The 23,605-nt window shown below is 47.1% G+C and overlaps 1 protein-coding gene across 1 annotated transcript in view; it reads right to left on the reverse strand.

The window, feature by feature from the left end:
- The window catches only part of LOC144485207 (monoglyceride lipase-like), a 46,455-nt gene that overhangs the window by 20,280 nt on the left and 2,570 nt on the right, over positions 1-23,605 (reverse strand). Inside the window, exons 2-4 of the mRNA XM_078203419.1 lie at positions 21,678-21,784; positions 7,883-8,019; positions 268-378 (exon numbers count right to left, since the gene is read on the reverse strand). Coding sequence (XP_078059545.1) covers positions 268-378; positions 7,883-8,019; positions 21,678-21,784 — 355 coding nt within the window. The remainder of the gene's footprint in view (positions 1-267; positions 379-7,882; positions 8,020-21,677; positions 21,785-23,605) is intronic.

The raw sequence follows: 23,605 nt of genomic DNA on the forward strand, positions 1-23,605 counted from the left end.
TGTCACATTATTGTTCTCTCACTGAAGCCTGTCCTCCCTCTTGGGTTTAGGGACCACTTTAGGCCTGAAGTGAATGGCAAACAACACTTGAGTTGAACCCCAAACAAAACAGACTCCCTGTGTGAACAGCGGCACTTGTTTCTGGTTCCTTCCAGAACCAAACCCCCCCACCAATAATTGGTGGCCATTCAGTAGCGGGGCCTGGGAATTGGTGAACACTCTCCAGGGAAGGGAATTCTTCTGATGAAGTGTTCCGGGTGTTTTTACCTTTGCAGGAGTCGTGGACTCAGGATTCAATAACACCAAGGGTGCGATGAAAATCACCCCAGCAATATAGCTCTGTCTCTCATTCGCTACATAGATTCCAATCGCTCCTCCCTGAAATACAAGAGAGCAGAAATTCACCATAGCAACACGATTAGGTAAAGCCCAAATGAACTCTAATGGCCTGTTCACAGCCCTGAGTCCTCCTCTGAAGATCATCTCAGACAGAGCAGCAATTTGATTCAATGAAATCTGCCTTATTGGCCAAGGGTAATGGACAACAGGACCTTATCTCCAATGCCCTGCCCCATTACCTTCCCCTCTCAACAATGGCTTGCATTTTTACTGAACATGGTCAAATACTGCAAAGTGCTTCACAGGAGAACTGTCGGACAAAATTTGATTGGCTAGTAGGAATGTGAGGGTGGGGTGGCGGTGTATCGGAGTGTAGGATGAGAGGGCCGCTGGTGGGGCAGTGGTGGGAATGTCCTTCTGCGTCTTCTACTGCTTCAATTGTGTCAGCGACCGGACTAATACCCGCATTCCATCCACATTTATATGTTTTTTTGATTTGATTTATTATTGTCACATGTATTAACATACAGTGAAAAGTATTGTTTCTTGCGCGCTATACAGACAAAGCATACCGTTCATAGAGAAGGAAACGATGAGTGCAGAATGTAGCGTTACAGTCATAGCTAGGGTGTAGAGAAAGATCAACTTAATGTGAGGTAGGTCCATTCAAAAGTCTGATGGCAACAGGGAAGAAGCTGTTCTTGAGTCGGTCGGTACGTGACCTCAGACTTTTGTATCTTTTTCCCGACAGAAGAAGGTGGAAGAGAGAATGTCCGGGGTGCGTGGGGTCCTGAATTATGCTGGCTGCTTTGCCGAGGCAGCGGGATGTGTAGACAGAGTCAATGGATGGGAGGCTGGTTTGCGTGATGGATTGGGCTACGTTCGCAACCTTTGGGTAATGCGAGCTAAACCAGGAGTGACCAGGCTGAGATTGTAGTCCTGATATTGAAAACTTTTAAATTTGATTTGATTTATTATTGTCACATGTATTAGTATACAGTGAAAAGTATTGTTTCTGCGTGGGATACAGAAAAACATACTGTTCATAGAGAAGGAAAGGAGAGAGTGCAGAATGTAGTGTTACAGTCATAGCTAGGGTGTAGAGAAAGATCAACTTAATGCGCGGTAGGTTCATTCAAAATGGAAATAATCTAAAGATGGGTCCTGAAGTTTCCCAGTGATGGGGTTGTGACTATTTCCTTTGGCAGCTTCTACTGTGGGATTGTCCTTTGGAAGAAAGATTGTTGATCCAGTGTCTGGGGAACAAATGGACTTTGTAGTTTGTGTGGATCTCGTGTTTAGTCAATGCCAGAGGGCACCGGGTACATGTTTCTGTCGATGCCCAGGACAGTGGGCAATGTGAGAAGCTGGCAGTGCTGCGTGTAGGAAATGTCCTTTCAGATTTCATCCGACATTCCTTGGGCCCAGACGCAGGGAGCTGCCTTTCCTAATCACCTACTCCCACTCCCATTGGAGGGTGGTCCACAAAGGCCTCCCTGCCCCCATCCTGCAAAACTATAATGTCTGCTTCTTGTCCACCTTTCCCACTCTTTCTGCCAGCACCTGGAATCCTCTCTCTGGTTCAATTCACCATTTGCTTTTAATACTCGTTCACGGAATGTGAGCAATGCTGGGAAGGTCAGCATTTATCTCCTACAGTCCTTAAAAAGTCTTAAACCTCCAACGATGTGCGGGCTAGGTGAATTGGCCATGCTAAATTGCCCCTTAATGTCAGGGGGATTGGTAGGGTAAATATGGGAGTTGCAGTGATAGGGCTTGGGTAGGACTGTTGTCGGTGCAGACTCAATGGGCAGAATGGCCTCCTTCTGCACTGTAGGGATTATTTGCAGTCCTTGTGATGTAGGTACAACCACGGCGCTGTTATTATTTAAATTCCACCAATACTATTGAGTTCCCTTTAAGAGGGGATGGGTGCCTTTAAGGGAGCAAGCTGGCTGCGTCATACGCTGTGTCCCTGCCGCACGTGGAGGCAGCTGGCAAGGTGAGGTGGGAGGGGGTAGCATTGGAACCCACTCGGCCCCTCATTATCATGGTGGTGAGCTAGGCACCAAATCTGGCAGCCCCTCCACCTCAATCGGAACCAGCATGGATGGGTTGAGAGTCCCTCGCCCAAAAACCACGGCACCCAAACCGTCAGCCAGTTGTTTTTAAAGATATTTAAACATTTCTCAAAATAAGGGTTCTCACGTATTATATTCTTGCGACATGGGCGTAGCTGGCCTCAGGAGGGTGGGAGAGCGCGGACTTCCTGTACCCACTGCAGTCCACGTGGTGCCGTTTCTCCGCCAGCGCGGCTCAGTCTGGGACCTTGAGGATTTTGACCCAGCAACGGTGAAGGGGGTCACCCTATCTCCAAGTTGAGGCGTGTGTGTGATTTGGGGATGATGGTGTTCTCATTCCCCTGCTGTCTTTAACCTTCCCGGCACTAGAGGTCGCTAGTTTGGGAGGGATCTTGAATCTCTCTGGCCATTGTAACATGCAGTAAACACGAGATAGTTGAGTGCGGAGAACAGCCTTTATTCATAAAGCATGTGGGATTAATCTGCACAGTAGGAGGGCAGCATTTTTCTCTGACAATCAACTCATTCTGGAAACCCTCTTTCGTACACTTTCCTACATTTCATTGATAAGTAGACCTTCAGAAATTGAACCAGCCCCAATCCTCATGATTAAGCAGCTTTCAGGATTTAGTGCTCTCAATAACTTTCGCCTCAAAATCAGAAGTTTGTGGGTTCACACCCCCATTCCAAAGATTTGAGTGTAAAAAATCTAGGCTAACGTTCCCAGTACAGAGGGAGTGCTACACAGTCGGATGTACCACCTTTCACGTGAGACTTTAAACTAACACTTTCTCAGGTGTAATTAAAAGATCCCATGTCACTACTTCAATTAAGTTAAGGGGCGTTAACCTCAATGTCTGGCCTATCACCAACGTCTGGCCTGAGGCGGCACGGTGGCACAGTGGCTAGCACTGCTACCTCATAGCACCAGGGACCCGGGTTCAATTCCGGCCTCGGGTCATTATCTGTGTGTAGTTTGCACATTCTCCCCGTGTCTGCGTGAATTTCCTCCAGGTGTTCCGGTTTCCTCCCACACTCCAAAGATGTGCGGGTTAGGTTGATTGGCCATGCTAAATTGCCCCTTAGTGTCAGGGGGACGAGCAGGTGAAGTATGTGGAGTTACGGGAATAGGACCTGGGTGGCATTGTTGTCGGTGCAGACTCGATGGGCCGAATGGCCTCCTTCTGCACTGTAGGGATTCTATGATTCTATGATATTTATTCCTAAATCAACATTACTAAAGAACAATTTATCTCGTCTTTATCACATTCCTGCCTTTGACAAAGGGTTATCTGGACTCGAAACGTCATCTCTTTTCTCTTCTTATAGATGCTGCCAGACCTGCTCAGATTTTCCAGCATTTTCTCTTTTAGTTTCACATTCCTGTTAGTGGGAGCTTGCTGTGCACAAGTTGTCTGTGATGTTTCCCACATTACAGCAGTGTACTTAGAACAAGAACAGTACAGCACAGGAACAGGCCCTTCGGCCCACCAAGTCTGTGCTGACACAGATGCCTCTCTAATCTATTATTTTCTTGCCTCTACGTGGTCCATATCCCTCTATTCGCTGCCTAGTCATGTATCTATCCAGATGCCTCTTGAACGTTGTTATAGAATCTGCTTCCACCACCTCCTCCGGCAGCGCGTTCCAGGCATTCACCACCCTCTGTTTAAAGATTTGCCCCTTACACCTCTTTTAAAATTTCCCCCTCTCACTTTCAATCTATGCCCTTCGACCCTGTGAAAAAGACTCTGACTATCCACTCTATCCAAGCCTGTCATAATCTTGTAAACCTCTATCAGCTCTCCCCTCAACCAAAGAAAACAATCCAAGTTTGTTCAACCTTTTTTCATAGTCCATATCCTTCCAACCAGGCAACATCCTGGTAATTCGCTTCTGCACCCTTTCCAATGGTTCAACATCCTTCTGTTAGTGTGGCGACCGGACTTGTAAACAATGCTCCAAACGCGGCCTAAACAACATCCTTCCGGTAGTGTGGTGACCGGACTTGTAAACAATACTCCAAACGCGGCCTAAACAACATCCTTCCATTAGTGTGGTGACCGGACTTGTAAACAATACTCCAAACGCGGCCTAAACAAAGTCTTATACAGCTGCAACATGATTTTCCAATTCCTATGCTCAACGCTCTAACTGATGAAGGCCAGCATGCCATATGCCTTCTTGACCACCTTGTCCACCTGAGTTGCCACCTTCGGAGAACTGTGGGTCTGCACATCTAGATCCCTCTGTATTTCTAAGGGTTCTACCATTTATTGTATACTTGCCTTCTGGAGTAGACTTTCCAAATCACATCACCTCACAAATCTCCGGGTTAAATTCCATCTGCCATCTTTCGGCCTAGCCGATTTATATCCTGCTGTATCCTTTGACAAGCTCCTCACTATCTGCGACTCCCCCAATTTTTGTATCATCAGCAAATTTACTAATCAGACCACCTATATTTTCCTCCAAATCATTTATATATATTACAAACAACAGAGGCTCCAGCACTGATCCTTGTGGAACACTGCTTGCTACAGACCTCCAGTTTTGCATTTTCTCAATGGCAATAAAATCCTTTCTGAGGTAAGGGGACCAAAACAGCACAGAGTGCTCCAGGTGCGGCCTAACCAAGCCCCAATACAATTGGAGCAAAACCTCACTGCTCCTGTACTCAAATCCTCTTGTGATAAAGGCTAACATTCCATTAGCCTTCCTAATAGCTTGCTGCACCTGCATGTTAGCCTTCAGTGACTTATGGACAAGGACACCCAGGTCCCTCTGTACATCGACACTTTCTAATTTCTTACTGGTTGGGAAATACTCTACACATCTGTTCCTTCTGCCAAACTGGATAAACTCACATTTTCCACATTATATTCCATCTGCCATGTTCTTGCCCGCTCAATAAGTCTGTCCAAATCCTTATGTAGCCACTTTGCATCATCCTCACAACGCACATTCCCGTCCAGCTTTATATCATCCATGAACTTGGAAAAATTACATTTGGTCCCTTCATACAAATCATTGATATATATTGTGAACAGTTGGGGCTCAGGTACTGATCCTTGCGGTACCTCACTAACCACAGTCTGCCAACGTGGGAATGACCCATTATTCTAACTATCTGTTGTCTGCCTATTAGCCAATCAAACCTAGCACAGGAACAGGCCCTTTGGCCCTCCAAGCCTGCACCGACCATACTGCCCAACTGAACTAAAACTCTCTACCCTTCCGGGAAACATATCCCTCTATTGCCATCCTATTCCTGTATTTGTCAGGACGTCCCTTAAAACTCACTATTGTATCTGCTTCCACTACCTCCCCCGGCAGCGAGTTCCAGGCACCCACCACCCTCTGTGTAAAAAACTTGCCTTGTACATCTCAAAGAACAAAGAGCAAAGAACAAAAACAGTACAGCACAGGAAACAGGCCCTTCGGCCCTCCAAGCCTGTGCCGCTCCTTGGTCCAACTAGACCAATCGTTTGTATCCCTCCATTCCCAGGCTGCTCATGTGACTATCCAGGTAAGTCTTAAACGATGTCAGCGTGCCTACCTCCACCACCCTACTTGGCAGCGCATTCCAGGCCCCCACCACCCTCTGTGTAAAAAACGTCCCTCTGATGTCTGAGTTATACTTCGCCCCTCTCAGCTTGAGCCCATGACCCCTCGTGATCGTCACCTCCGACCTGGGAAAAAGCTTCCCACTGTTCACCCTATCTATACCCTTCATAATCTTGTACACCTCTATTAGATCTCCCCTCATTCTCCGTCTTTCCAAGGAGAACAACCCCAGTCTACCCAATCTCTCCTCATAGCTAAGACCCTCCATACCAGGCCCTCGCACCTTAATCCTTAATCCATAATCCATCATCGTACATTGCCTCCTATTCCGTGTGCTTTTATTTTGCTAATCAACCTCCTGTGGGAGATTTAATCAAAAGCTTTCTGAAAATCCAAATATACCACTTCCATCAACTCTCCTTTGAGAATTTTGGTCGTAACATCTCAAAAAGCTCCAAGGTTGTCAAACATGATTTCCCATTTGTAATCTATGATGACTCCACCCAATCAGATCATGATTGAACAAGTGTCCATTTATCACATCCTTGGACCAAGCCTTGAAGAATTATATTAAAGCCTCGGAATCTCTTGACAAAGTTAAGGTTGCTGGTAAAATTTGCTTATTTAGTGTGGTTTCATTCCAGTTTGAGAATTTGTTGGAGACTATATAGAGACCCTACAGATCTCAGGCCCCCCCGACCCCGTTTAAACCCTTGTTTACCATCAAGTACATTAGTACCATCCCCCCCCACCCCCCATCTCACCTCATCTCTCCCAATTAGAAGTTCTCCCTGCCCTGGCTTTGAACTCATAGAGTCATTGAAGTTCACAACATGGAAACAGGCCCTTCGGCCCAACTTGTCCATGCCACCTTTTTTTTTAAACCCCAAAGCTAATCCCAATTGCCCGCATTTGGCCCATATCCCTCTATACCCATCTTACCCATGTAACTGTCTAAATGCTTTTTAAAAGTAGCCTCTGCTACTACCTCTGGCAGCTTGTTCCAGCCACTCACCACCCTCTGTGTGAAAAAATGACCCCTCTGGACACTTTTGTATCTCTCCCCTCTCACCTTAAAGTTTTAGACTCTAGTTTTAGACTCCCCTACCTTTGGGGAAAGATATTGACCAGCTAGCTGATCTGTGCCCCTCATTATTTTACAATAACTCGTGCCTTCTTCCATGAAGCCCACCTCCTGCTGCTTCCACTCTCAATCCACCCAACTGAACCTCCCTCTGGTGTTAGATAACACTCATCTGATGAAGGAGCGACACTCCGAAAGCTCGTGTTCCCAAATAAACCTGTTGGACTTTAACCTGGTGTTGTGAGACTTCTTACTGTGTGAGATAATGTTATTAAAGGTTCCCTGTGGGCGTGTAAAGTTTTCCTCCCCATCAGGTGTGTTGTTCATCCCCCTGTTCATCTTACTTCACAAGATCTCAAGATGGGGCGGCACGGTAGCACAGTGGTTAGCACTGCTGCTTCACAGCTCCAGGGTCCCGGGTTCCATTCCCGGCTTGGGTCACTGTCTGTGTGGAGTTTGCACATTCTCCTCGTGTCTGCGTGGGTTTCCTCCGGGTGCTCCGGTTTCCTCCCAGAGTCCAAAGATGTGCGGGTTAGGTTGATTGGCCAGGTTAAAAATTGCCCCTTAGAGTCCTGAGATGCGTAGGTTAGAGGGATTAGCGGGTAAATATGTGGGGGTAGGGCCTGGGTGGGATTGTGGTCAGTGCAGACTCGATGGGCCGAATGGCCTCCTTCTGCACTGTAGGGTTTCTATGATTTCTATCTTCACCCTAACCCCCCCGCCCCAATTGCCTTTGTCCAGCCATTTTGAAGTGGTTCTCCCAGTTCCCAAGTCCAAATCGTTAATTATTTTGTTTCAATGTACGACTTACCATGGCGTGTGCAAAAATGAAAACCTGTAGGTTTGGGTAACGGCTCACTATCTTGTCAAAGTGCTGGAGGCTGTCCCGGATGTATACCCTGAAACTGGATATAGACATGCGTCTGCCTTCACTCTGTCCATGGCCAACTGTGGAAGGGGAGAGGGGGGTGCAAAAGAAACGGAACACTTTTAGGAATTGTACAATGGATTGCAGAGTTCCCTCGGAGATGTTACAGATCAGGACAGTACTTAGCTGAACCTCTTCAGGTTGGCGTGGGTTGGCAGGGGGGACAAAGAGTGTCAGAGGAGGTCAGTGTAGTGAGCCTTTGCATTCCAACACAGGTGAAGTGACCAGCTCCAGTTATCTCACAGAGTCATAGAATCCCTACAGTGCAGAAGGAGGCCATTCAGCCCATCGAGTCTGCACCATTCGGCCCATCAAGTCTGCAACGACCACAACCCTACCCAGACCCTATACCCGCAACACCTCACATTTACCCCGCTATCCCACCCACGCCCTATCCCCATACCCCATGCATTTACCCTAGCTAGTCCCCCTGACACTAAGGGGCAATTTAGCATGCCCAATCCACCTAACCCGCACATCTTTGAGGCGGTACGGTGGCACAGTGGTTAGCACTGCTGCCTCACAACGCCTGGGACCTGCGTTCAATTCCAGCCTCGGGTCACTGTCTGTGTGGAGTTTGCACGTTCTCCCCGTGTCTGCATGGGTTTCCTCCGGGTGCTCCAGTTTCCTCCCACAGTCCTAAGATGTGCGGATTAGGTGGATTGGACATGCTAAAATTGCCCCTTAGTGTCAGGGGGACTAGCGGGGTAAATGTGAGGTATTGCGGGTGTAGGGTCTGGGTAGGGTTGTGGTCGGTGCAGACTCGATGGGCCGAATGGTCTCCTTCTGCACTGTGGGGGTTCTATGATCTCTTCCGATCACGAATCAGTGTTGTCCCAGTGAAAGCTGGAACGTGCAGACATTGGGAAGATGGATTTGTGCTTTTACAACGCTTCAAAGTATTCCTATAAAAAACCCTCTCGAATGCTTTGCAGGTGATTCTGACCATGGGAAAGTTTTGAAGGAAAACTTGGAAAGTAAAGTTTATTTATTAGTGTCGCAAGTTGGCTTCCATTAACACTGCAATGAAGTTACTGTAAAGATCCCTAGTTGCCACACTCCGGCGCCTGTTCGGGTACACTGAGGGAGAATTTAGCGTGGCCTAATCCACCTAACCAGTACGTCTTTTGGACTGTGGGAGGAAACCGAAGCACCCGGAGGAAACCCACGCAGATACGGGGAGAACGTGCAGACTCCGCACAGACAGTGACCCAAGCTGGGAATGGAATCTGGGTCCCTGGCGCTGTGAGTCAGGAGTGCTAACCACTATGTATTACAAAGCTTTTGGTCCAAACACACTCAGCGATATTTCAGAAGGTTCAGGTTCATGTCCCGCAGCATAACTGTGACAACAATTCCAAATCAGGAAGTTCCTCACTGAATATAATGCAGTTTGAGATGTGCTGAGGGTGGGGAAGAGATTGTAGAGACATATCTTAGCCGGATATCCATTTATCTCCATTGTGCCTTCTACAGCCTCAGCTCACCCCTTTATAGCCAACTAAACCCGTGAGGTATAGTCATGGGTTCTCATGTAGGAAACACTGCAGCCAATTTGTGCACAGCAAGCTCCCACAAACAGCAATGAGAGAATGATCTGATAATCTGTTTTTGCGATGTTAATTGAGGGGTAAATATTGGACGAGGACACCAGGGAGAACTTCCTGCCTTACCTTCACAATATTGCCACATCGACTGAGAGGGTAGATGGGACCTCAGTTAAATATCTCATCCAAAAGGCAGCATCTCAGCACTGACCCTCTGACAGTGCAGCACCCCCTCAGCACTGACCCTCAGACAGTGCGGCACTCCCTCAGCACTGACCATCTGACAATGCAGCATTCCCTCAGTACTAACCCTCTGACAGTGCGGCACTCCCTCAGCACTGACCCTCTGACAGTGCGGCATTCCCTCAGCACTGACCCTCTGACAGTGCGGCACTCCCTCAGTACTGACCATCTGACAATGCAGCACTCCCTCAGTACTGACCATCTGACAATGCAGCACTCCCTCAGTACTAACCATCTGACAGTGCGGCACTCCCTCAGTACTGACCCTCTGACAGTGCGGCACTCCCTCAGCACTGACCCTCTGACAGTGCGGCATTCCCTCAGCACTGACCCTCTGACAGTGCGGCACTCCCTCAGTACTGACCATCTGACAATGCAGCACTCCCTCAGTACTGACCATCTGACAATGCAGCACTCCCTCAGTACTAACCATCTGACAGTGCGGCACTCCCTCAGTACTGACCCTCTGACAGTGCGGCACTCCCTCAGCACTGACCCTCTGACAGTGCGGCACTCCCTCAGTACTGACCCTCTGACAGTGCGGCACTCCCTCAGCACTGACCCTCTGACAGTGCGGCACTCCCTCAGTACTGAGCCAGGAAAGGGAGAGTCCTATACTTTGGGAGGTCCTTACTGCCTGTACCTGGGGTTTTCATACAGAATGAAAACTGGTGAGAGTCGGAGACAAAAAAAAGTTTCATTTACAAATCAAATGGTTGCAATTTAGAATGCGCCACCTGAAAGGGCAGTGGAAGCAGATTCAATAGTAACATGAGAAGGGGAATTGGATATATATTTTAAAAGAGAACATTTGTAGGAGTATGGGGAAAGAGCGGTGAGAGTGGACAGATCATTTATAAAAGGTTGACAGAATGGGCTCCTGCTGTGCTGTATGTTTCTGTGATGCGGGGGGCGGACTCTGTTGGACAAGAAATTGTGGATCTAGCTCCCTTTCGCGACCCTTTTCTGAAATGGATTAATTAGCTTGGAGCCTGTGCTGGGAAACATCATTAACCTGGAACCGTGAGTCTGAGAGAGTTATGTACGAGTTGGCAGGCAGAATGTTACTGAGGCAGAAATAGGATACAACGGCCAAATTAGAAACAAAGTCGGATTTTTTTTTAAAAAGCCTTTTGTTTAACCTGAAGTGAGTGGGATCCAGGAAAAGATCAAACTTGGAACGGGACATATTCCCACTCCGCAAAAAACAGAGAATGCAGCAAGCAGTTCAGATTTGTAAAACTAAACACACACCTTCCGCATCAGCAAATCTTCATTCATTCTGAATAAAAAGAGATATAAAATAAAACAAAATTGCAAAGGAACTGCAAAGGGGAGATGAAGAGGTTTTTTGTTTTGACGCAGCGAGTTGTTGTGATCTGGAAGCAGATTCAACAGGAACTTTCAAAAAAAACTCAGATATATTAGGGCGGCACGCTGGCACAGTGGTTAGCACTGCTACCTCACAGCGCCAGGGATCCGGGTTCGATTCCGGCCTCAGGTCACTGTCTGTGGTCTGCACATTCTCCCCGTGTCTGCGTGGGTTTCCTCCGGGTGCTCCGGTTTCCTCCCACAGTCCAAAGATGTGCAGGTTAGGTTGAGTGGCCATGCTAAATTACCCCTTAGGGTCCTGGGATGCAGATGTTAGAGGGATTAGCAGGGTAAATATGTGGGGTTATGGGGATAGGACCTGGGTGGGATTGTTGGCGGTGCAGGCTCGATGGGCTGAATGGCCTCCTTCTGCACTGTAGGGATTCTATGATTCTACGTATTTGAAAGGGAGACAATGTCTGAGCTTTGGGACAAAGAGAATGAGAGAATGGCACTAATTACTCTCTGCTGCCAACTGATGAACCTCGGCTGAAGCATGCCCTCTGTGCTCAGTGTTACTTTATGAATGGCACTCTGCGGACATAGTTTCCCAGTACATTGCTGCCAACTTTCTACACGGCAAATTCAGTGGTTCTCAAACTCTTTTTTTTTTGCTGAAGAGCTCATTTTTAAATGGATTCATCAACGACAGAATTTCATCTAAACTACAAAACTCTACAGTATGATCGGAATGCTGGCTAGAAAAACAGACCGAAATTCTCCATCCTCGCTTTGTGGCCGGGGCTTTCCGGTGCCACTGGAGTTTTGGGCAGCACGGTGGCACAGTGGGTTAGCACTGCTGCCTCACAGCACCAGGGACACGGGTTCAATTCCCGGCTTGGGTCATGGGGTGTGTGGAGTTTGCACATTCTCACCGTAGCTGCGTGGGCTTCCTCCGGGTGCTCCGGTTTCCTCCCACAGTCCAAAGATGTGCGGGTTAGTTTGATTGGTCATGCTAAATTGATCTTAGTGTCAGGGGGATTACCAGGGTAAAGATGTTGGGTTATGTGACTAGGGCCTGGTTGGGATTGTGGTCAGTGCAGACTCGATGGGCCGAATGGCCTCCTTCTGTACTGTCGGAATTCTATGATTCTATGGCTGGAATGTCAAATTCTCTGTTCTTGCTGGCACCAGTTACGCCACGGACAGACCGGAGAGTCTTGTCCAGAGCTTGTGTGATGTTCTTAAGAGAATGGGGTATTGTCCGTGTGTTCCCACCCACCCACCAACCTCCCTCTCCCCCCACCCCAGGGTGTTACAACCAGCTCACTCTGTCCTACAGCAGCCTCACTCCATTCCCGTCACCCTGCTCACTCTTGTGGACCCCCTTAGAAAGCCTCCCAAGGGTCCGTAATCCCCACTTTAAGAGCCACAACACTGCTCCCATTTAGGAGTTCTTTACTCCTTTCCTGCTGGATTCTTACAGCCAGCTCACTATTCGTAGTGTCATCGAGCTGTGATGATGCTATGCCTCTCAGAGATTTGATTCGATTTGATTTATTATTGTCACATGTATTAACATGCAGTGAAAAGTATTGTTTTTTGCGTGCTATACAGACAAAGCATACCGTTCATAGAGAAGGAAAGGAGAGTACACGTGTAGAGTCTCCCACCCTCCCCTAACCTAAAAAAAAGACTCGGAGTGAGAGCAGGTAAGCTTTTTTTCTCTCTCTTTTGTTTCTTAGTAAGGGAAGTTAGCAGGGATGTCAGTCCAGGCAGTGCAATGTTCCTCCTGTGGGATGTTTGAGGTGAGAGACACCAGTGTCCCGGCTGTGTACACCTGCAGGAAGTGCACCCAATTCCAGCTCCTTGAAGACCGTGTTAGGGATCTGGAGCTGGAACTGGATGAACTCAGGATCATTCGGGAGGCAGAGGCAGCTGTAGATAGAAGCTACAGGGAGGTAGCTACTCCTAGAAATGATGATACGTGGGTGACGGCTAGAAGGGGTAAGAAGCAGTCAGAGCAGCGATCCCCTGGATCCCCTGTTCCTCTGTATAACAAGTATTCCGTTTTGGATACTGTTGGGGGGGCGATGACTTAACAGGGGTAAGCCATGGGGTACAGGTCTCTGGCACAGAGTCTGTCCTTGTTGCTCAGAAGGGAAGGGGGGGGAGGAGTAGAGCATTAGTTATTGGGGACTCCATAGTTAGGGGGACAGATAGGAGATTCTGTGGGAACGAGAGGGACCCGCGGCTGGTGTGTTGCCTCCCAGGTGCCAGGGTCTGTGATGTCTCGGATCTTGTTTTCAGGATCCTTAAGGGGAAGGGGGACCAGCTCCAAGTCGTGGTTCACATTGGCACCCAAGACATAGGTAGGAAAAGGGATGGGGATGTAAGGCAGAAATTCAGGGAGTTAGGGTGGAAGCTTAGAGCTAGAAACAACAGAGTTGTTATCTCTGGTTTGTTACCCGTGCCACGTGCTAGCGAGGAGAGGAATAGGGAGAGAGAGCAGTTGAACATGTGGTTACAGGGATGGTGCAGGAGGGAGGGATTCAGATACCTGGACAATTGGGGCTCTTTCTGGGGTAGGTGGGACCATCCAAGCGGGATGGTCCACACCTGAACCAGAGGGGTACCAATATCCTGGGGGGGAAATTTGCTAATGCTCCTCGGGAGGGTTTAAACTAATTCAGCAGGGGGATGGGAACCTGAATTGTAGCTCCAATGTACAGGAGGTTGAGAGTAGTGAGGTCATGGATAAGGTTTCAACGTCGCAGGAGTGTACTGGCAGGCAGGAAGGTGGTTTGAAGTGTGTATACTTCAACGCCAGGAGCATCCGGAATAAGGTGGGTGAACTTGCAGCATGGGTTGGTACCTGGGACTTTGATGTTGTGGCCATCTCGGAGACACGGATAGAGCAGGGACAGGAATGGTTGTTGCAGGTTCTGGGGTTTAGCTGTTTCAGTAAGAGCAGGCAAGGTGGTAAAAGAAGGGGAGGTGTGGCATTGTTAGTCAAGGACAGTATTACGGTGGCAGAAAGGACGTTTGATGAGGACTCGTCTACTGAGGTAGTATGGGCTGAGGTTAGAAACAGGAAAGGAGAGGTCACCCTGTTGGGAGTTTTCTATAGGCCTCCGAAAAGTTCAAGAGATGTAGAGGAAAGGACTGCAAAGATGATTCTGGATAGGAGCGAAAGTAACAGGGTAGTTGTTATGGGGGACTTTAACTTTACAAATATTGACTGGAAAAGCTATAGTTTGAGTACTTTAGAGGGGTCGGTTTTTGTCCAATGTGTACAGGAGGGTTTCCTGACACAGTATGTAGATAGACCAACGAGAGGCGAGGCCACATTGGATTTGGTACTGGGTAATGAACCAGACCAGGTGTTAGATTTGGAGGTAGGTGAGCACTTTGGTGATAGTGACCACAATTCAGTTATGTTTACTTTAGCGATGGAAAGGGATAGGTATATACCGAAGGGCAAGAGTTATAGTTGGGGGAAAAGAAATTATGATGCGATTGGGCGAGATTTAGGATGCATAGGTTGGGGAAGGAAACTGCAGGGGATGGACACAATTGGAATGTGGAGCTTGTTCAAGGAACAGCTACTGCGTGTCCTTGATAAGTATGTACCTGTCAGGCAGGGAGGAAGTGGTCGAGTGAGGGAACCGTGGTTTACTAAAGAAGTTGAATCTCTTGTGAAAAGGAAGAAGGAGACTTATGTTAAGATGAGACGTGAAGGCTCAGTTAGGGCGCTTGAGAGTTACAAGTTAGCCAGGAAGGACCTAAAGAGAGAGTTAAGAAGAGCCAGGAGGGGACATGAGAAATCTTTGGCAGGTAGGATCAAGGAAAACCCTAAAGCTTTCTATAGGTATGTCAGGAATAAAAGAATGACTAGGGTAAGATTAGGGTCGGTCAAGGACAGTAGTGGGAAGTTGTGCGTGGAATCTGAAGAGATAGGAGAGGCGTTAAATGAATATTTTTCGTCAGTATTCACGCAGGAAAAAGACAATGTTGTCAAGGAGAATATTGAGATACAGGCTATTGGACTAGACGGGATTGAGGTTAATAAGGAGGAGGTGTTAGCAATTCTGGAAAGTGTGAAAATAGATAAGTCCCCTGGGCCGGATGGGATTTATCCTAGGATTCTCTGGGAGGCTAGGGAGGAGATTGCAGAGCCTTTGGCTTTGATCTTTATGTCGTCATTAGAACCATAGAACCATAGAAAATTACAGCTCAGAAACAGGCCTTTTGGCCCTTCTTGTCTGTGCCGAACCATTTTATGCCGAGTCCCACTGACCTGCACTTGGACCATATCCCTCCACACCCCTCTCATCCATGAACCCGTCCAAGTTTTTCTTAAATGTTAAAAGTGACCCCACATTTACCACTTTATCCGGCAGCTCATTCCACACTCCCACCACTCTCTGCGTGAAGAAGCCCCCCCTAATATTCCCTTTAAACTTTTCTCCTTTCACCCTTAACCCATGCCCTCTGGTTTTTTTCTCCCCTAGCCTCAGCGGAAAAAGCCTGCTTGCATTCACTCTATCTATACCCATCAAAATCTTATACACCTCTATCAAATCTCCCCTCAATCTTCTACGCTCCAGGGAATAAAGTCCCAACCTATTCAATCTCTCTCTGTAACTCAGCTTCTCAAGTCCCGGCAACATCCTTGTGAACCTTCTCTGCATTCTTTCAATCTTATTTACATCCTTCCTGTAACTAGGTGACCAAAACTGTACACAATACTCCAAATTCGGCCTCACCAATGCCTTATATAACCTTACCATAACACTCCAACTTTTATACTCGATACTCCGATTTATAAAGGCCAATGTACCAAAGGCACTCTTTACGACCCTATCCACCTGTGACGTCACTTTTAGGGAATTCTGTACCTGTATTCCCAGATCCCTCTGTTCAACTGCACTCTTCAGAGTCCTACCATTTACCCTGTACGTTCTACTTTGATTTGTCCTTCCAAAGTGCAATATCTCACACTTGTCTGCGTTAAATTCCATTTGCCATTTTTCAGCCCATTTTTCTAGTTGGTCCAAATCCCTCTGCAAGCTTTGAAAACCTTCCTCACTGTCCACTACACCTCCAATCTTTGTATCATCAGCAAACTTGCTGATCCAATTGACCACATTATCATCCAGATCATTGATATAGATGACAAACAACAATGGACCCAACACCGATCCCTGCGGCACACCACTAGTCACAGGCCTCCACTCAGAGAAGCAATCCTCCACAACCACTCTCTGGCTTCTTCCATTGAGCCAGTGTCTTATCCAATTTACTACCTCCCCATGTATACCTAGCGACTGAACCTTCCTAACTAACCTCCCATGAGGGACCTTGTCAAAGGCCTTGCTGAAATCCAGGTAGACAACATCCACCGCCTTCCCTTCATCCACTTTCCTGGTAACCTCCTCGAAAAACTCTAATAGATTGGTCAAACATGACCTACCACGCACAAAGCCATGTTGACTCTCCCTAATAAGTCCCTGTCTATCCAAATATTTGTAGATCCTATCCCGTATCACACCTTCCAATAACTTGCCCACCACCGACGTCAAACTTACTGGCCGATAATTTCCCGGATTTCTTTTGGAACCTTTTTTAAACAACGGAACAACATGAGCCACCCTCCAATCATCCGGCACCTCCCCCGTGAATACTGACATTTTAAATATGTCTGCCAGGGCCCCTGCAAGTTCAACACTAGCTTCCCTCAAGGTCCGTGGGAATACCCTGTCCGGTCCTGGGGATTTATCCACTCTGATTTGCCTCAAGACAGCGAGCACCTCCTCCCCTTTAATCTGTAAAGGTTCCATGGCCTCCCTACCTGTTTGCCCTATTTCCGTAGACTCCATGCCCGTTTCCTCAGTAAATACGGATGCAAAAAAACCATTTAGTATCTCCCCCATCTCTTTTGGTTCCATACACAGTCTACCACTCTGGTCTTCAAGAGGACCAATTTTATCCTGTCATTGTCTACAGGAATAGTGCCAGAAGACTGGAGGATAGCAAATGTTGTCCCCTTGTTCAAGAAGGGGAGTAGAGACAACCCTGGTAATTATGGACCAGTGAGCCTTACTTCTGTTGTGGGCAAAGTTTTGGAAAGGATTATAAGAGATAGGATTTATAATAATCGAGAAAGGAATAATTTGATTAGGGTTAGTCAACACGGTTTTGTGAAGGGTAGGTCGTGCCTCACAAACCTTATTGAGTTCTTTGAGAAGGTGACCAAAGAGGTGGATGAGGGTAAAGCAGTTGATGTGGTGTATATGGATTGCAGTAAAGCGTTTGATAAGGTTCCCCACGGTAAGCTATTGCAGAAAGTACGGACACATGGGATTGAGGGTGATTTAGCGGTTTGGATCAGGAATTGGCTAGCTGTAAGAAAACAGAGGGTGGTGGTTGATGGGAAATGTTCATCCTGGAGTTCAGTTCTAGTGGTGTACTGCAAGGATCTGTTTTGGGGCCACTGCTGTTTGTCATTTTTATAAATGACCTGGATGAGGGCGTAGAAGGATGGGTTAGTAAATTTGCGGATGACACTAAAGTCGGTGAAGTTGTGGACAGTGCGGAAAGTTGTTGCAGGTTACAGAGGGACATAGGGGATAAGCTGCAGAGGTGGCAAATGGAGTTCAATGCAGAAAAGTGTGAGGTGATTCACTTTGGAAGGAGAAACAGGAATGCAGAGTACTGGGCTAATGGTAAGATACTTGGTAGTGTGGATGAACAGAGAGATCTCGGTGTCCATGTGCATGGATCCCTGAAAGTTGGCACCCAGGTTGACAGGGTTGTTAAGAATGCATACGGAGTGTTAGCTTTTATTGGTAGAGGGATTGAGTTTCGAAGCCAGGAGGTCATGTTGCAGCTATACAAAACTCTGGTGCGGCCGCATTTGGAGTATTGCGTACAGTTCTGGTCGCCGCATTATAGGAAGGATGTGGAAGCATTGGAAAGGGTGCAGAGGAGATTTACTAGGATGTTGCCTGGTATGGTGGGAAAGTCTTATGAGGAACGGCTGAGGGACCTGAAGTTGTTTTCGTTAGAGAGAAGAAAGTTAAGAGGTGACTTAATAGAGGCATACAAGGATGATCAGAGGATTAGATTGGGTGGATAGTGAGAGCCTTTTTCCTCGGATGGTGATACCTAGCACGAGGGGACACAGCTTTAAATTGAGGGGTGATAGATATAGGACAGATGTCAGAGGTAGGTTCTTCACTCAGAGAGTAGTAAGGGCGTGGAATGCCCTGCCTGCAGCAGTCGTGGACTCGCCAACATTAAGGGCATTTAAATGGTCATTGGATAAACATATGGATGATATTGGAATAGTGTAGGTTAGATGGGTTTTAGATTGGTTTCACTGGTCGGCGCAACATCGAGGGCCGAAAGGCCTGTACTGCGCTGTAATGTTCTATGTTCTATGTTCATAGCTACACTTTTCTAGCCCTGGCAAGATGCTTGTAAATGTTATTTGCTTTCTCTCAATCCTATTTATTTTATTCTCGCTCTGTCCTTTCTGAATCCTGAACGGGTTGAAATCAAGGTCAAACCCTCCATTTTCTATCCCAACTCTTTCTTGGCCGATACATCAACACTGCAGCATCCTCTGATAATCCACAGATTTTTAATCACCCCTACAGCTGGTTTGATGTTCTTTTCCTTTCTTGTTTGTGTCCTCAAAGGACTTCTTATTCCCAGTGATCCTGGTTTAGAATTTTCAGTGGTTCAAAGTGAATGCATCCAGAAACTCTTGGTTGAGATCAGCTACAAAGACGTAGAAATGGTCGAGAGCTTCAGGTCTTTAGGTGTCCAGATCACCAGCGACCTGTCCTGGACCCCCCATGCCAACACTATAGTTAAGAAAGCCCACCAACGCCTCTACTTTCACAGACAACTAAGGAAATTTGGCATGTCCACTACGACTCTCATCAACCTTTACAGAGGCACCATAGAAAGCATTCTTTCTGGTTGTATCGCAGCTTGGTATGGCTCCTGCTCTGCCCAAGACCGCAAAAAACTACAAAAGGGTCGTGAGTGTAGCCCAGTCCATCACGCAAACCAGTCTCCCATCCATTGACTCTGTCTACACTTCCCGCTGCCTCGGCAAAGCAGCCAACATAATCAAGGACCCCACGCACTCACATTCCGCACTTTCTCGTTTCCTTCTCTATGAACGGTATGCTTTGTTTGCATTGCGTGCAAGAAACAATACTTTTCACTGTACACTAATACATGTGACAATAATAAATTAAATCAAATCACACAATAAATTTTGAGTCCCCGAAATCCATAGACATAAAGTCGATTGACGTGTTTGAGGGGAAGATAGATACTTATTCAGAAAGGAACGAACGGGGAAAGGAAGAGGGAATGTCAATTTGCTTATCATAGAATCATAGAATCCCTAGAGTGCAGAAAGAGGCCATTCAGCCCATCAAGTCTGCACCGACCACAATCCCACCCAAGTCCCATCCCCATAGCCCCACATATTTACCCTGCTAGTCCCCTTGACACCAAGGTCAATTTAGCATAGCCAATCAACCTAATCCGCACATCTTTGGAGTGTGGGAGGAAACCGGAGCACCCGGAGGAAACCCACACAGACACGAGGAGAATGTGCAAACTCCACACAGACAGTGACCCAAGCCGGGAATTGAACCCAGGTCCCTGGCGCTGTGAGGCAGCAGTGATAACCACTGTGCCACTGTGCTGCCCAGATTTTTTTGGATTATATATTTTCAAGTTTATTAGTCTCACGAGTAGGCTTACATTAACACTGCAATAAAGTTACTGTGAAATCCCCTAGCCGCCACACTCCAGTGTCTGTTTGGGTACACTGAGGGAGAATTTAGCATGGCCAATGCACCTAACCTGCACGTCTTTTGGACTGTGGGAGAAAAGCGGAGCACCCGGAGGAAACCCACGCAGACACAGACAGTGACCCATGGCCGGGATTGAACCGGTGTCTCTGGCGCTGTGGGGCAGCAGTGCTAACCACTGTGCCACCCACCATGGTTGACAGTAACTGCACAGGAGGCTCAATGGGATGACCCTTCTCCTGCTCCTGTGTTGCTGAAGTATCTTCAGTGAGTGATGTTTCTATGAAAGCTCCCAGTTCATGTTTTAAGAACATCAGATATAGGCGGATTAGACCTCGAATCTGCTCCGCCAATCAATAAGAACACGGCTGATTTTCTTCCTGAACTCTACATTCCCCCTTCTCCTGAGATCCCTTCCTTTCCAAAGTCTGTCGAACCAAACTTCGAATGGGATAGAGAATTCCAGTTTCACATCCCTTTGAATGAAGAATTTCTCATCTCCAGTCCTAAATTATTAGCGCCTTATCCTGAGACCGTGTCACCCTATTGTTACCCAGGCAGAGGAAACAACCTGTGTCCACTCTAACAAACCCCCTGCAGAATCCTGTTCATTTCAATGAGATCGCCTCTCAATACATTAACTCCTGAGAGTATCGGCCCAATTTTCCTAGCCCTTCATGATAGGACAAGCCTCTCATGCCAGTGTTGAACCTTCATGTACCACCTCCAAGGTAATCATTTCCTTCCTTAGATATGGAAATCAGAACTGTGCTTGGTAACTCCAGGTGTGATTCCACCAAAGCTCAGTTGCAACAAAGGCTGAGGAATTATTTAGTGAGACCACCAAATGATGGGGCTACGTATAAACACTTTGTTCAGCGATGGTTGTGGTGGGGTTAAGGGCCAGCAGATAAAGAGGAGAGACCAAGTCGGTTAGGATTATATTCACTGGAGTTTAGAAGAATGAGAGGGGATCTCATAGAAACTTATAAAATTATAACAGGGGTTAGTTAGACAGGGTAGATTCAGAAAGAATGTTCCCAATGGTGGGGGAGTCCAGAACTAGGGGTCATAGTTTGAGGATAAGGGGTAAACCTTTTAGAACTGAGGTGAGGAGAAATTTCTTCACCCAGAGGGTGGTGAATGTGTGGAATTCACTACCACTGAATGTAGTTGAGGCCAATACGTTGTCTGATTTCAAGAAGAAATTAGATTGGGGCTAAAGGGATCAAGAAATATGGGAGGAAGGTGGGATCAGGATATTGAATTCGATGATTAACCATGATTAAAATGAATGGTGGAGCAGGCTGGATGGGCCAAATGGCCTCCTCCTGCTTCTAGTTTACGTTTCTATGTTTTTATGGGAAAGCAGTGCTGTGGTAGTATTCTTACTGGACTCGTAATCCAGAGAGCCAGGGCAAGATCTGTGGACCTGGGTTCGAATCCCACCATGGATGATGGTGAAATTCGAATTCAATAAAAGTCTGAAATTAAAAGTCTACTGATGACCATGAAACCATTGTTATAAAAACCCATCTAGTTCATTCACTAGTGTCCTTCAGGGAAGGAAATCTGCTGTCCCTACCCGGTCTGGCCTACATGTGACCCCAGGGTCACAGCAACGTGGTTGACTCTCAATGCCCTCTAAGAAGGAGGGCAGAGAGGAAGGGGCAATAAACGCTGTTCTAGCGAGTGTCACCCACCTGTTGTAAATGAATTGTTAAAAAAACTCACCATGATCATGTGAAAATACGAAGAGCGAATGTTTTGTGAGCATCGAAGCAACTCCTAGGTAGCGGCCAGAGTGTTCCCCTGCACCATGGAGGACCATCACTAAAGCCCTGGAAGATTTGGGTCAATGAAGAATTCAGCAATGGAGCAGCAAACATCAACTTCAATGTAAAGCAAGACATATTCAAACCCAGCGATGCTGACTTTGCAGCGGCCCGGGCAAACAATGAGCGCAATGAATCATGGACCTCTCCAAGCAGTAGTGAGGTCACCAAGTAGGGAAAGCAGCCAATCATACTGAAGAATTCTCACAGACAGCAAACCAGGAAATCACAGAATCCCTTCACCTTTCAAATTTAAATTTTACGAATAGAAATATGCCTGGGACTGAGGTAAATATGAAAATATCAGAAATAAGTTTTGACTTTTTTTTTAAAATGTGGAATTTCTGGTCATGATCGAGAAATTTAACATTCAACAAACGTAAAATCATCGGGGCAGTAAGGATGTTCAGCTGTAATTAGTTAAAGTTTATTTATTTGTCACAAGTAGGCTTACATTAACACTGCAATGAAGTTACTGCGAAAATCCCCTAGTTGCCACACTCCGGCGCCTGTTCGGGTACACTGAGGGAGAATTCAGCATGGCCAATGCACCCTAACCAGCACGTCTTTCAGACCGTGGGACGAAATCAGAGCACCCGGAGGAAACCCACGCAGACACGGGGAGAATGTGCAGACTCCACACAGACAGTGACCCAAGCTGGGAATCGAACCTGGGTCCCTGGTGCCGTGAGGCAGCAGTGCTCACCACTGTGCCATCGTGCCGTCCTAAATCCAGTCCATCCCAATCCACCTCTTTCCCCAGTGCTCTAAACATAAAGTCATGCATGTGTTTATTAATTTCCCCTTGGAGATTTACTATCCAATCTGCATGGGTCCATTCTTCCAGGCAGCAGTGCACTCCCAAACACAGCCACACCCTGCATGAGAAACAATCTCCATATCCTGCTGCTTCTTTTGTCAATTGCTTTAGATCTGCGTCTTCCGACCACAGCCTCCTCCTCCTCCTCCTCCCCCCCCAACCCTCCACCCCTCTGCCAGTGGAAACAGTTCCTCCCTTTCTACTCTATGAGCATAGTGCTGGCTACCTCTACATTGTAAGGAGTCTCACAACATCAGGTTAAAGTCCAACAGGTTTATTTGGTAGCAAACGCCACTCGCTTTCGGAGCGCTGCTCCTTTGTCAGGTGAGTGGGAGTTCTGTTCACAAACAGGGCATAAAACTGACCAAGGAGCAGCGCTCCGAAAGCTAGTGGCGTTTGCTACCAAATAAACCTGTTGGACTTTAACCTGGTGTTGTTAGACTCCTTACTGTGTTTACCCCAGTCCAACGCCGGCATCTCCACATCATGACTACCTCTACATTCCCCACAACACTTCACTGTCTACATTATTGAGACTTGGCAAGTACTCCAGGGATTGTCAAACTCTTTGAGATGTCCTGAGTTGGTGGGAGGCGCTATGTGAATGGTAACTTTGTGTTTTTTTTACTTCTCAAGATGTTTATGCGAGTGAGAAGCTGATGAACAAACCAGGTGCTCCCAATCGCATTGTTCCTACCAAGTGACTTAGTGATGATGCAATATCTGACCGCAAACTTACTGACTCTCCCACTGTGTCTCTCAGATTTATGTCCAATCCCTTCACTCTTAACCGCATAGACAGGATTTGCCTGTCAGGCAATTCTCAGCTCACAGCAGAAGATGGGAAAAATAAATCTTAAACACACACAGACGAGGCTGGAGCGCCAGCCAGGAAATTCCTGATCAGAAAGGAAAGATTTAAAAATCCCAGCTCCGAATGGCTGGGCAGTGTGTGTGAGTGTGTCTGTGAGTGTGAGTGAGTGTGAGTGTGTGAATGTGTGAATGTG

Source organism: Mustelus asterias, chromosome 3, assembly GCF_964213995.1.
Source record: "Mustelus asterias chromosome 3, sMusAst1.hap1.1, whole genome shotgun sequence".
Taxonomy (NCBI): Eukaryota; Metazoa; Chordata; class Chondrichthyes; order Carcharhiniformes; family Triakidae; genus Mustelus; species Mustelus asterias.